The sequence below is a fragment of the Neoarius graeffei genome, chromosome 12, assembly GCF_027579695.1.
Source record: "Neoarius graeffei isolate fNeoGra1 chromosome 12, fNeoGra1.pri, whole genome shotgun sequence".
In the NCBI taxonomy this organism is placed as follows: domain Eukaryota; kingdom Metazoa; phylum Chordata; class Actinopteri; order Siluriformes; family Ariidae; genus Neoarius; species Neoarius graeffei.
The window spans coordinates 4,290,780-4,306,304 of NC_083580.1; the positions used below are offsets into that span (position 1 = coordinate 4,290,780).

General features: G+C 42.3%; 1 protein-coding gene across 2 annotated transcripts in view; it reads right to left on the reverse strand.

Moving 5' to 3' along the window:
- Positions 1 to 15,525, reverse strand: part of LOC132895138 (WD repeat-containing protein 7) — a 217,294-nt gene that overhangs the window by 14,281 nt on the left and 187,488 nt on the right. For both annotated transcript variants that reach the window (XM_060935381.1, XM_060935380.1), the window contains 4 exons: positions 11,079 to 11,196; positions 10,744 to 10,896; positions 10,583 to 10,665; positions 10,227 to 10,326 (listed from right to left, as the gene is read on the reverse strand). In XM_060935381.1, the coding sequence (XP_060791364.1) occupies positions 10,227 to 10,326; positions 10,583 to 10,665; positions 10,744 to 10,896; positions 11,079 to 11,196 (454 nt within the window). The remainder of the gene's footprint in view (positions 1 to 10,226; positions 10,327 to 10,582; positions 10,666 to 10,743; positions 10,897 to 11,078; positions 11,197 to 15,525) is intronic.

The window sequence follows — 15,525 nt, forward strand, 5'->3', positions numbered from 1 at the left end:
TAAAAAAACCCCTTAAAATAAAAGTTTTTATTTAAAAACCATTTAAATTAAAAAAAATTAATAAAAACTAAATACATCACTCCTTCCATTGCAATCATTGCTGGTCTCGTGGTTAAGGTATTGGGTTAAGAATCAGAAGGTTCTGAGTTTGAATCCTGGTTAAGTATGAAATAATAATAATAATAATATCATCTGGCTTTTTTTTTCATGGTCTATCAGATATATTCCATTCAGCTACTCGTCTTCGACTTGTTCAGTATCGTGCTTGCTGAATGGAATATATCTGATCGACCACGAAAAAAAAAGCCAGACAATATTATTTAAATCTGTCCCTCAGATCCGTGATGTATTTCGTATGAAAAATGCGAGTTTTTCAACACGAGAAGATAAACTTCATATCTTCAAGCCAACGTGGGATTTTATTTTTATAATATCGACACATTCACAAACAAAAAGTCCCCAAATTTATCAAAACAACTCACTCATTGATTTCCTCACGAGTCACAGATAGATATTTCTGTCCCGGTTTTGGTTCTCCGCGTCCCAGATGGAAAATACGAGTGGTGTATTTCCCACTAAAACACTCATGTCTATGTAATAAATATATATATTCTTCCATCAAATCAATGTTGCAGTGCTCAGAGACGCGATCCTGATTGCAAACAGATTTTGTGTTCTGATCCGATCAGCCACTGACGCGTTTGTCAGCTCTGCTCTCGGGTGGTGGGGGGACATAATTCCCAGCGTGCCGCTCAGAGGACAATGAACACGGGCCGCGTAACACAATAATCCTTCCTACCTGTCATCCCGAAAATGCTCTGAACTGCCCTCATAATGGAGGGAGATGAGATTAACCATCTCACACGGCGTCCAGAGACGAGAAAGAAAAGTAATCTCTTGCAATTAAAGCCCAAATGAAATGAAACCTCCATCATCTCAACCTCATGATGGAGAAAATGTAATTTTTTTGTCTGGATTTCGTTTTCTCAGTTTTGGGCTTCGACTGAATGAGGCGCAGAAACGTGTGTGGGGGTGAATGGGGGAGCAGGAGCAGATATTGCGCTGTCACATCAGGCCACGCGTCGTTACAGACGTGTTACGCGTCTTAAAAATCAATAAACCCTGATTTTATGATGTTTTGATTTTTTCCCCTCCTCTTGAGGATGCTGTGTGAGTTTTTCCCGTGAGATTGTTGCATGATGGAGTTCGGATCGGGATGTATAGTCCCGGTCTTTACTGTAAATGGGATCGATGTGTCCATCGGGAAGCAGTGAAGCAGGAAAAAGCCTTTTACCTGAAACGGTGTGATGTTACCTGGGGAGCCACGCAGGAAATGTGTTCGCGACTGACTGGGGTTGTTTCTCTGCACGCTCGCTCTGCTGCTGCTCTCCAATTCATCTTTAATCGTGAAATCCGTTCAGGCCCGGGCCGCTGCTTCACACACACGACGCTCTGATACTCGGGTCACTACGACTTTTACCATAAAACAGGATTTTAAACGCGTCGATCTTTTCAGTTTAAAGGAGGTCGGTGAGGTCACTACACTCTCTGGAAGATGGTGGAGTTGCCATAGTAACGTTTAGCTATCCAACATATTTAAGGCTTACAAAATCTTATTATGGTGCGTCGCTGAATGTAAAAGTTTGTGCACCCTTACTTCAAAATGATGGGGATTTGCAGGTTGGGGTGTGTGTGTGTGTGTGTGTGTGTGTGTGTGTGTGTATACACATGAGATGACTTTAGAAGAGAATCAAAATCTTGGCTAAAGATTTAAAGGATAAGCTGGAGGCGGTGTGTGTGACCGTGTGCTGGTGGCCGAGACTCAAGGGGACCAATTAGACTCACATCAGCTTCTCGCTCAACCATTTCTCTCTCTCTCTCTCTCTCTCTCTGTCTCACATTCTCTCTCCCTGTTGCTGTCTCACTCTCCCTCACATTCCGTCTGTGTCTCTCATTCTATCTTTTTTCACACGCTCTCATTCCATCCATCTTCCTTTCTTATGTCTCTCATTTCATCTGTCTCTCACACTCTGACTCTCATCCTGTCTCTCTCTCCCTCCCTCCCGTTCTTTCTCTCTCATTCTATCTTTGTTCTCACTCTCATTCTCTGTCTTTCTCCAGCTCTCATTCTCTCTGTCTCTGATTTTATCTGTCTGTCTCTCTGTCTCACACTGAGTCTCTCATCCTGTCTGTCTCTCTCTCTGCATCTCTTCCTCTCTCATTCTCTGTCTCACTCTCCAAATTCCATCTGTCTCTCTCATTCTATCTTTCTGCCTGTCTGGCTCTGTCTCTCATTTTATCTTTCTGTCTCTCTATCTCACAGTCTGACTCTCTCATCCTCTCTCTCTCTCTCTCATTCTATCTTTGTTCTCATTCTCTCTGTCTTTCTCCAGCTCTCATTCTGTCTGTCTGGCTCTTTCATTTTATCTGTCTCACATTCTGAGTCTCTCATCCTGTCTGTCTCTCTCTCTCCGTATCTCTTCCTCTCACATTCTCTCTCCCTCATTCTCTGTCTCACACTGAGTCTCTCATCCTGTCTCTCTCTCTCTTTCTCTGCATCTCTTCCTCTCTCATTCTCTGTCTCACTCTCCAAATTCTGTCTGTCTCTCTCATTCTAGCTTTCTGCCTGTCTGTCTCTGTCTCATTTTATCTGTCTGTCTCTCTATCTCACAGTCTGACTCTCTCATCCTCTCTCCCCCTCTCATTCTATCTTTGTTCTCACTCTCATTCTGTCTTTCTCCTTCTCTCATTCTGTCTGTCTGGCTCTGTCTCTCATTTTATCTGTGTCTCTCTGTCTCACATTCTGAGTTTCTCATCCTGTCTGTTTCTCTCTCTCTCTCTTCTCACATTCTGTCTCTCTCATTCTATCTTTTTTTCTTCACTCTCTCATTCTCTGTCTCTCATTGTCTTTTTTTCCTTTCTTATGTCTCACATTCTGATGCTCTCATCCTGCCTGTTTCTCTCTCTCTCTCTCACACTCATTCTCGATCTCTCCCTCTCATTCTCTCTCTTGCTGTCTCACTCTCCCTCACATTCTGTCTGTTTCTCTCATTCTGTCATTCTTCCTCTCTTATGTCTCTCATTCTATCTATCTCTCTGTCTCATATTCTGAGTCTCTCATCCTGTCTCTCTCTCTCTCTCTCTCCCTCTCTCTCACACACACACGGTCTCTCACTCTCATTCTTTCTCTCTGTCTGCATCTCTTCCTCTCTGATTCTGTCTCACATTCTCTCTCAGTGTCTTACTCTCCCTCACATTCTGTCTCTCTCATTCTATCTTTTTCCCCCTCTCTCTCTCATTCTGTCCTTCCTCCTCTTTTGTTATGTCTCTATTCTCTCTCTCTTTTACTCCCATATTATCGGCCTCTCCCTCTCATTCTTTCTCTCTCTGCATCTCTTCCTCTCATTCTTTGTCTCACTCTCCCTCACATTCTGTCTGTCTCTCTGTCTCACATTCTGTCTCTCTCTCGGCCTTATAAAAATAAAATAAAAGCAGTAGAAAATCAAGTTTCTAAATAAAAATAATTATATAGCATCAATCAACTGTGACAGAAAAAGAGGACGGACACACACACACACACACAGAGTTAATTAGTGTGTGTGAGCGCGGCCGGGTGTTATAGGAGGTTGCTGTTGTGAGACCAACTCTGTCCACTTCACAGATCAAAGCTACAACAGATGGTCGTGCAGGCAGGACACACACACACGCACACACACGCACACACACACACACACACACAAAAACAAATCTATTCCACTAAGTCAGGGAATTCGCTCACAAACACTACTACTGATTTTATGTAACGTCAGGATTAAAACACAACAGGATGCCATGCTGTACTTTTTATCCGTTTACAGTTTTCTTGTTCTTACGTACGTTATATCAGCTACACACACACACACACACACACACACACACACACTCGCTAGCAGCTGATGCTGATTGTCATTTAGTCACAGAGAGTCTTAATCACTGACAGACTTCCCACAGTAGCTCGCTAAATGATTAGCCTCGTTTCCCGTAGCGGTGCGGGTTCTTTGAGTGTCCATGGTTCCAGTTGCGTAGCGACACTGAAGTGTCTCTTATGTTTAAGCACGTGAATGTAAAGTGCATCGTTTGTGTCGAAAGCACAAGCTGGTGAGTGTGTGACGGCACCGTTAAGGGCAGACTGTCAGGGTACCGAGGGCCAGTGAACGCGGCACGCCTCGAACCCGCAGCTGTGTTCTCTGTTTGATAAATGTCCACACTCCTGTGCACTGCTCCGTTAGATTATCCATGTCAGTCCATCAGGCGTTTTCTGGCGTCTCGGAGATGAGAGTATTATGGGATGTGAATATGTGCGGATGGCTCGGTTTCCCCAGACGGCGATTTGAGAATGATTTGATCTTTAGGACTGTAAACAAGCTAAAATCAATCCTTCAATCAATTCTGCTGTGGGCCTGAATCTAACTGTCTGTCCACACACACACACACACACACACACACACACACCTGCCCCTATCACTGTGGTTCTGAGGGAAAGGTGAACTTGTGTGCACGTGTCGACATAAAAGCACATCAATACACAGAAACACACAGATGCTGCCATTGAACACTGTAATCTCATTAACACCACAGAAATGAGCATCAATCCGTCCATCTGTCCGTCCATCTATCCATCAGTCCATCCATCTATCCATCCAACCATCTAGCTATCTACCCAACTATCCATCCACTCATCCATCCGTCCATCCACTCATCCATCCATCCATCCATCCATCCATCCATCCATCCATCATCGATCTGTCCATCCATCCATCTGTCTGTCCATCTATCTATCCATCAATCCATCTGTTCATCTAGCCATCTATCTATTCATCCATCAATCAATCCATCCATCCATCTATCCATCCACCTGTCTGTCCATCCAGCTCTCTATTCATATGTCCAGCGAGCCATCATCCATCTGTCCATCCATCCATTCATCCACCTGTCTATCCATCCATCCATCCATTTCTCTGTCCATCCTACCATCTATCCATCATCGATCTGTCCATCCATCCATCTGTCTGTCCATCTATCTATCCATCAATCCATCTGTTCATCTAGCCATCTATCTATTCATCCATCCATCAATCAATCAATCCATCCATCCATCCATCCATCCAACCATCCATCCACCCGTCTGTCCATCCAGCTCTCTATTCATATGTCCAGCGAGCAATCATCCATCTGTCCATCCATCCATCCATCCATCCATCCATCCATCCATCCATCCATTTCTCTGTCCATCCTACCATCTATCTTCCATCCATCTATCTAACCAGCCATCAAACTATCTGTCCATCCAGCCATCATCCATCTGTCCAACTATCTATCATCTGTCTGTCCATCCATCCATCCATCCATCCATCATCTATCTGTTCTCAATCCATCTAACTATCCATCCATCCATCCATCCATCCGATTTCACTGTTTGAGAATAAGTGGATTAGAATTGGATGCTTTTGCCAAGACATTAGCTGCCAACACAACTTCGGTGTGTGTGTGTGTGTGTGTGTGTGTACACACTTGCTACATATTGGGAACCAGAACATGTTTTTACCAACATATTTATGACATTTTTGGGAAGTGAGGACATTTTGTCTGGTCCTCACTTCTTCAAAGGGCAGTTAGAGGGAGAAGACGGAGTTTTAGGGTTCAGGTTAGATTGAGGTTCAAGTTAAGGTTCGAGTAAGGGGCGGGGTTAGGGTAAGGGGTGGGGGAATGTACAATATAAATGAGAGTTTCCACAAAGATAGAAGTACACGAATGTGCATATGTGCGTGTGTGTGTGTGTGTGTGTGTGTGTGCGCACGTGTCACACTGTGCGGATTACGAGTGCGCCTCACTGCCTGCAGCTGAGACTGGATCAATACAAGCAGGAGGAGGACAGTCTCTCGCTCTCTCTCTCACACACACACACACACACACACACACACACACACACACACACACACACACACACACACACACACACCTATTGACTCCAACACTGCTGGACCCCACTTTTCACCCCGTTACCATGACAATCATAATAAAACACACAATAGTGCTGTGTAGACCCCTCAGATCCCCCCTCCTCTCTCTCCCTCACACACATTCTCTCTCTCATTCTCTGTTCATCTCTCTCATTCCCTGTCGCCTTTTCATCATCTCTCACTCTCTTCACCTTTCCTTCTCTCTCTCTCTCTCTCTCTGTCTCAGTGTTTTTTTTCTTTCACTCCCCTACAACGTGTTTCACTCTGTGGTTTCTGTCCCTCTTCTCATTTTGTCCCTCCATCATTTTCTGTCTCCCAGTCACGCGTCTCTCACTCTCCTCTTCATTCTTTATAAATCTCTTTCTATTTTTCCTTTCTCTTTTTCTCTCATTCATTCTCTGTCTGTCTGTGACTATTTCACTGTGTGTGTGTTGCATATGAACACACATTTGCACATGTACATTTGTTTATACTTTTTGTATAAATCAATAAGTCACTCCACAAGTTAAGGCACACCCCCTGAAGACACACCCCCTGAAGACACGCCCCAAATGTTGCTTAGGGAAAATAATTATATACATGCCATTTCACTGTGTGTCAGTGTGTAACATTAATGCAGGTGAAACTTTAATTTTACAGTCTTTCAAACAGTAACCACACACACACACACACACACACACACACACACACACACAGTAAGGACAAGTCACAACTTGCTCTTCTATTTGTTGTTTCTTAGCTTCCACACTTGTGTAAATTTCATCCTCTCATTCTTCCACATGATCTTTTACATACACACACACACACACACGCACGCACGCACGCACGGCTGATCATGGGGTGACAGGGTGCCATCATTATTAAGAATATATTGCTTCCTTCATTGAGCTCCTGCAAGATCCAGTGCGGATCAATGAAACACTAACTACTCACACACACACACACACACACACACACACACACACACACACACACACACACACACTGTTACTTTTATTTGCTGGTGATATTGGTGTGTGTGTGTGCGTGTGTAAGGCGAGGCACTAGAAGACAAGACACACCCTCATCCACTTCCTGTCAGAACTCTGAACCATGTGACCGTGACATCACCCAAATGTCCCCCTGCAGCATGTGATGCTAACACGCTGATTAGCTTGATTGCTAGCTAAAGTGCCAATTAAGCAGCACTACCTGATGGATTATAGGCACTTTCAGACCAGAGGAACTTTTTTATAGTTCTTAGAACTGTCAGAGGAACGTCCTTCTTTTTTGTGTCTGCACTGGAGGAACCGAGGATGACTGCAGATCTTAGAACGCTGTTTTGAGGGACTTTTTTAGCTCCTACTTCAGGTTAGGTTCTCTCCCAGGACAAGAGGGTCCATGAGTGATGTAACAATAGTAGTCCGTTTCTATAGAAACACGCAACCGAAACATGGCGCTTGAAAAGTTTAAATGCTAATGCTGCTATTTTGCCGTTTTCACAGAAACACAAGAACATTCGTGAACGAGACGCATGTTTATATGAAGACAAACTAATGACGTCGCTATAGCAACTGTCAGCTGGCTTACATCACTTCAGTGTTCCAAACAGAAAAAAAAATCCCTTGAAGGTATGGAGTTCTCAGAGGAGCTCCTCAGGGGCTCATTCCTCTCAATGAGTCTCTAGAACTGTTTGGTCTGAAAGCGCTTTATGTTTCCTCTGTGCAGTTTGGAAAACAGATTGCTATTCCGAGAATTCCATGCTTCCATCACCATGGGGGAAAAAAAAACCTCTCTAGAATCTGCTATATCTACAAATCACATGTCTGAACTGCCTGATTTTCAAGGCTCAATTAGTCAGGGTTCAACAATCACAAAGCTGTGTTTTGACAGCGTGGGAATAAAATAAGCCCCGCCCCCTGTGCATGACGATCTCTCGTGGAAGTGCAATTTTATTTTTTATACAATATGGTTGTTATGGAAGGTGTGTTTTGCTCAAAATAAGAAATAATGCAGCTTAAGAGCTGGCTTACAGAGCTTAAATCTAACACTGACCAGCATCACACACACACACACACACATTATGGCAGAATCAGCCCTTATCTCTCCAGGGCATCAGGAAAAACATGGGAAAAATCTCTCTGATGTTCCGCTACAGAAATTCGGATGCTGCTGGGATCAAAATCTACAGTGTGTACAGGTGTGTGTGTGTGTGTGTGTGTGTGTGTGTGTGTGTGTGTGTGTGTGTGTGTGTGTGAGAGAGAGAGTGAGACACAGAGAGAGAGAGAGAGAGAGAGAGAGAGAGAGAGAGAGAGAGAGAATGTGGAAGAGAGAGACAGGGGGCTGGCTTCCTGTGATGCTCCCCATCTTATCATCCATGCCCTGTACCCTCCGCTTGCTACCCGCTACCTGAACAATCCAGCCCCGTCCACTACGGAGAGCCGTATCGATTGGCAACATCAGAGATGTACTGAGATTTACAACCCCGATTCCAAAAAAGCTGAGACAAAGTACAAATTGTAAATAAAAACGGAATGCAATAATTTACAAATCTCAAAAACTGATATTGTATTCACAATAGAACATAGACAACATATCAAATGTCGAAAGTGAGACATTTTGAAATTTCATGCCAAATATTGGCTCATTTGAAATTTCATGACAGCAACACATCTCAAAAAAGTTGGGACAGGGGCAATAAGAGGCTGGAAAAGTTAAAGGTACAAAAAAGGAACAGCTGGAGGACCAAATTGCAACTCATTAGGTCAATTGGCAATAGGTCATTAACATGACTGGGTATAAAAAGAGCATCTTGGAGTGGCAGCGGCTCTCAGAAGTAAAGATGGGAAGAGGATCACCAATCCCCCTAATTCTGCACCGACAAATAGTGGAGCAATATCAGAAAGGAGTTCGACAGTGTAAAATTGCAAAGAGTTTGAACATATCATCATCTACAGTGCATAATATCATCAAAAGATTCAGAGAATCTGGAAGAATCTCTGTGCGTAAGGGTCAAGGCCGGAAAACCATACTGGGTGCCCGTGATCTTCAGGCCCTTAGACGGCACTGCATCACATACAGGCATGCTTCTGTATTGGAAATCACAAAATGGGCTCAGGAATATTTCCAGAGAACATTATCTGTGAACACAATTCACCGTGCCATCCGCCGTTGCCAGCTAAAACTCTATAGTTCAAAGAAGAAGCCGTATCTAAACACGATCCAGAAGCGCAGACGTCTTCTCTGGGCCAAGGCTCATTTAAAATGGACTGTGGCAAAGTGGAAAACTGTTCTGTGGTCAGACGAATCAAAATGTGAAGTTCTTTATGGAAATCAGGGACGCCGTGTCATTCGGACTAAAGAGGAGAAGGACGACCCGAGTTGTTATCAGCGCTCAGTTCAGAAGTCTGCATCTCTGATGGTATGGGGTTGCATTAGTGCGTGTGGCATGGGCAGCTTACACATCTGGAAAGACACCATCAATGCTGAAAGGTATATCCAGGTTCTAGAGCAACATATGCTCCCATCCAGACGACGTCTCTTTCAGGGAAGACCTTGCATTTTCCAACATGACAATGCCAAACCACATACTGCATCAATTACAGCATCATGGCTGCATAGAAGAAGGGTCCGGGTACTGAACTGGCCAGCCTGCAGTCCAGATCTTTCACCCATAGAAAACATTTGGCGCATCATAAAACGGAAGATATGATAAATAAAGACCTAAGATAGTTGAGCAACTAGAATCCTACATTAGACAAGAATGGGTTAACATTCCTATCCCTAAACTTGAGCAACTTGTCTCCTCAGTCCCCAGACGTTTACAGACTGTTGTAAAGAGAAAAGGGGATGTCTCACAGTGGGAAACATGGCCTTGTTCCAACTTTTTTGAGATGTGGTGTTGTCATGAAATTTAAAATCACCTAATTTTTCTCTTTAAATGATACATTTTCTCAGTTTAAACATTTGATATGTCATCTATGTTCTATTCTGAATAAAATATGGAATTTTGAAACTTCCACATCATTGCATTCCGTTTTTATTTCCAATTTGTACTTTGTCCCAACTTTTTTGGAATCGGGGTTGTATTAATCCCTCTCTCACATACACAGAGAGAGAGAGAGAGACACAAAAACAAAAAAAAAACTGGAAGAAAAAGGAGGTAGGAATTAAGTAGCAGACCTTTGTGTATGTGTGTGTGTGTGTGTGTGTGTGTGTGTGTGTGTGTGTGTGTGTGTGTACACCCACCTGGCACTTTCCCGTACGAACATCATGAAGAGCAACAGAACCCTGACGAGAACCGACGGCCACACGGTAACTCCGATCACAATAAGCCACCATGTAGAACCTAGAGAGAGAGAGAGAGAGAGAGAGAGAGAGAGAGAGAGATATGAAGTTTTATCCATCAGAAACTTGTCAGTCACAGAGAACTAGATGAACTCTGACCCTGAAAGGTCAAAGAGCCTGGAGCTGCCCTCCTGCAGTCCTCATTAGCCATATAGGGAAATGACAGAGCAGCTTCAATACGATCATTAACACACACACACGCACTTGTGCATATCACTAAGGGAAAGGTTAACTCATGTGTGCGTGTCTACACTCACTTGCAGATTGCAGGGAAGCACTCAGAGAGACCTTTCTTTTTTATCAGAGAGCCGTCAATGCAGTACATAATAATGTCCATCACCTGGGGGGGCAGAGAGAGAGACAGAATGTGTGTGTTGCTTCCACCAGTAGATTTGTATGTTTAAAGTGTGTGTGTTACCTCCAGCAGCAGGTCCACGACGTCTGAAGGCATTTTCTCAATGAGGATGTCGATGACGCGCAAGATCTCAGTTTTGGCTCGAGCCAGAGTGGTGGTGTGAACATTCTGCTGAGACTGTGATCCCTGAGACTGCATTGCTGTGTGTCTGTGCACCTACACACACACACACACATTTATCCTGGACTCACTAGGAGCGCTTGGCCCCCTTAATCGCTGCTGGTGAGTGTATGAATTAATATTACTATCAGTTGAGATATTAACAATATTGTTATAGGTGTGTGTGTGTGTGTGTGTGTGTGTGTGTGTGTGTGTGTGTGTGTGAGAGAGAGAGAGACCTCTTTGGCGATGGTGGTGATAAAGGCAGGCGGTCGTGCCGTGGCGATCAGAGAGAGGGCGTGGCGAGCAGAGCGGGCAGAGTCGGCCGCCGGGTTCAGGGGAAGACCCATTGTAATGCTAAACACACACACACACACACACACACACACATGGGCGGGGAAAAGGAGGGAGACATGGGGAAAGGAATTCATTAGAATATATACAGTGAAAAGATTAGACCCAGCTTATAATGTCAGCTCAAGGTCAATGGAATCACTCAAACGGGAGTGTCGTAATGGACTGGGGACAATACAGCCGTATAATACACCCCCCTCCACACACACACGCGCGCACACGCTTCACACACCAGCGTGCAAATTGCACAGTCCACCGCGCCTCTGTGAGGCCCCTTGTTAACAAATCACCCCGTGCCTTTGTGTGTATGTGCGTGTGTGTGCGTGTATATGCATCAGGCTCGGGGCTGCCTGATCAAAGTGAGTGTGTTTTTGTGTGTGTGTCCTTAGTGCAGGACACACATAGTATGCTAATTTGTGCTAGCGCTATGCTAGTGATGTTCTCTGTTCCACTGTACTATATTATACAGAATTCAGAAACACTGCAGCACTCCACACACACACACACCATGTCACACCTCGTCTCATGTCTCTGATGTCGATAATCCACTATGACTATCTAAAGGGCTTAAAATCACAAACGCATTTCATTTCATCTCTAATTCTTGCGGATGTTCCGCTGCTGGATTCGGGATTGAAACTACACGCTGGTGCTCTACTGCACAACGCTCTCTCTCTCGCTCGCTCTCTCTCTGCATTCAGGAGGTATTTACTGGAGAAAATGCTTTTTTAAAATTTCATTTCACTGCCAGTTACTGTACAGGAGCAGCACACATACAGCGAGTCATTTACTGTACATTGTTTATATACACTTGTGACATTTGTGATTTTAAAGGAATACTTCACGTCTCACTCACTGAATCACTCAAATGTTACTCTTACTGATTCATTGATTCACTTACAGGTTTGCTCACTTGCAAATTTCTGAACTGGATCGCTCCCTGACAATCTCTAACTGACTCAAATCACTTGCTACCTCACTAAACTGCTCGCTCACTCAGTGAATCATTCACTGATTCACTGGCTCATCACTCACTGACTCAATGAATCACTCACTGACGAATCACTCATTGACTCATCAAATCATTCACTGATTTACTGACTCATCGCTCACGGACTCAACAAATCACTCACTGATTCATTGCTCACTGACTCAATGAATCACTCACTGACTCAATGAATAACTCACTGAATCATCACTCACCGACTCTCCAAATCACTACTCACTGACTCACTTGGTCACTCAAATGTTTGCCGATTCCCTGAATCGGTTAATGATACACTAAGTCACCAACTCTCTCATATCTGACTGACTTGCTCCTTCCCTCAAATGAGTCCTTCTCTTACCAACTCACCTGCACAGTCACCTATCTGACTCACCGGCTTGTTGACTCACTGAATTACTCAAATGTTACTCTTACTGATTCAGATTTACTCACTTACAGATTCCCTGCTTGATCCTGACTGACCAACTCACTGGATGGCTCACTGATTCACTGCATCACTTCTCGAATCACTGATTCCCCAAGTTGCTCAACGATTAAATCGCTCACCAATTAATTGAATAACTCGTTCACGCACATCACTCTCTTACTGACTCACCATTTTCCCTCAAACAACTCCCTACACACCTGCTCACTCTCTGACTCAGTCACTCTTTCTGACACACTCATGACTCACTGGCTGATTGACTCATTAAATCACTCCCCCTTACTGACTCAAAACTTCTTTCAAATAACTCCTTACTTTCCAGACTTGCTGCTCACTCAACTGTTAACTCTCACTGCCTCACTGGCTGACTCACTCGATTAGTGACTCACTGAATCTGCCTGCTGAATCACTTACTGACTCAGTGAATTGCTCACAGAACCACTAGATCAGTGACATATTCATCATGTCTCTCACTGATCCCTGAATAACTCCTTGACTCAAATCGGTCCCTTACTGACTCACTCCTTCCCTTATTTCCTCACCTTCCCTTTCTCCTTGACTCCCCCCCCCCGGACCAGTGTAATAGCGGTGGAGGTAATAACTGGAAGCCAGAAACAGTTCTTTCGGCACGATAACACGGAGATTTTACACCACATCACCTGGGATTTCCTTCTGCCTCTGAACTCATCAAAACAATAACGACCCAACACTTGCTGTACAACTCCAGCACATATCTCACACATACAGAGAGAGAGAGAGAGAGAGACTCTGACAGTTCATGCTCATAACACCACACGCATGTTGACTGCTCTAAACTATAAAATCCGTCCTGTTTGGCTTTTTATTTCTCCTCTGAGCTAAAGTTAGCTTAGCGCTGCTGATCAATGCCGCTTCAGCTGCACAGCTGTTCCTGATCAATCTCCTTCATCCTCCTCCTTGACAGCACAGCCCACATGAAGCGCTTAATGATCTCATCCATGCAAAACAATGAAAAACCACACGCCTCTCGTTTGACTTTAGAAATAAATTAATTGTAGAGAAATAAAAGGGAAAAATATTTCATAACACAAAGTAAATTCCCTCATAAAACAAAAACTTTTCCTTTTTTATTTCTTGCTCTTCTGGTTGAGAAATTAAAGCGTCAGTATGTAACTGTGTGTGAAATATTTGAAGAAACAGCACTTTTAAGTCAGCATTAAAAAAACCTCACACGATGATATGTATAAAGCATGATGTTCTTTAGCGGCAAGAATTCGATTAAAGTCAGTTTTAAAGTTTGTCCTAAATATTTTTTCAACTTATTTATCAAACACTGTCAAATGTCTTTCTTTCATCAGATAAAAGTACATATCAGATGCTGCAATTTAAAATAGATTTTAAAAGGTATTACACAATAATTACAAAATTTACAATTATTAAAAAAAACTACAAAATCTAAAAAAAATTGTGGATTGATCAAGAAATACAGGCGCTATGTAATCCTACACACTTTCATTCAGGATTAATCTGTCGATCATAATCATAAATATTACTTAATCCATCCATGTGTTCGAGGGATGTGCAAGACAGTTTTCATTACATATATCCTTCTATGAGATGCATAGATTAACATTTTTATTTAAAAAATAAATTTTAAAATGTTCACAAAAAGTTACATACTAGCACTTTAATGGATTAAAGTGGCAATGTGTAATTTTTAAAAATGTGCCATTTTTAAAAATGTTTTGAAACCTCTCTAAGGGATCTGGAAACATTTGCATAGAAAATGTGTGAACATAAATATGCAAATGTTAATCTAAATAAACAATAAATGATGCACAAGATTTATGGTTTATCATTTTAAATATCAATAAGTTGTTTTATAAATCTATATATTTTTATGAAATGGTGAAAACAGATAATATACACTAACGATGCAATATAAGCAACATAAACATGTCAATACTGCTGATTGTATTTATTTAATCTCTCTTTACACACACACACACACACACAGAAATAAATCAATGTTTACAGCAAGCTGCTGCATTCAGATAAGAAAGTGGAAATGTAATAAAGTCATAAAAAGGATCAGAAGTTTCCTCACCTACAGCTTCAACACTGAAATGTGTCAGAATGAATCGAAACAGCAGGCTGTCAATCATATGTGCTCATTAGCATATTAGGCCACACCCAAATTCTCAAATTAGGCTTATATCATCACACGCATTTCCTATATTATCCATAACTTGTGTTTCCCCCTCTGATGTTTAATTAAACACACGTTTTGTACAATTAAAAAAATTAAAAAAATATTTCACATCATGTAAATGTTCTCTGGAAGTTTCCTGCATTTGAGAGTTAAATAAATTCAAAAACGCAATAATTATCTCATGCTTGTAAACCAAAACACAGCTGTCATGTCTAAAGATATTTTAATATTGAATATTTCTGATTATGACAAAAAATATCTAATTATGTACATCTTTCTAGACATGTTAAACTTGAAATGGAAATGCTTTATTGGAAATTATTTTTGATTTAATTTTTATATAAATAATTAGTATAGGGGCCGAGTAAAATTAAGGATTAATTTATTTCAAAACTTTGAAATCACGAGTGAAATTGATCCTTAATTTTACGAGGAACCATACGATTACTTGTTTATAATATATAGGGCCAGATTCATACTTCGGAAGCCGTTCAAGTTCACAACATTTGTCATTCACGTTTTCTGAACCAATCAGGGCGCGAGACTATCGTGCACGTTTGAATCCGTTTCTAAAGCATTCCTCGTTTTCGCAAATCTCTCGCTTTTCCTTCGAGGACTTTCTGTGATTCTTGAAAAGTAACATCTTTCAGGATTGATCCCGGATATTTCTCTCGTCTCAGATGCCGATCCAATGCTGCCTGTGTTACTTTA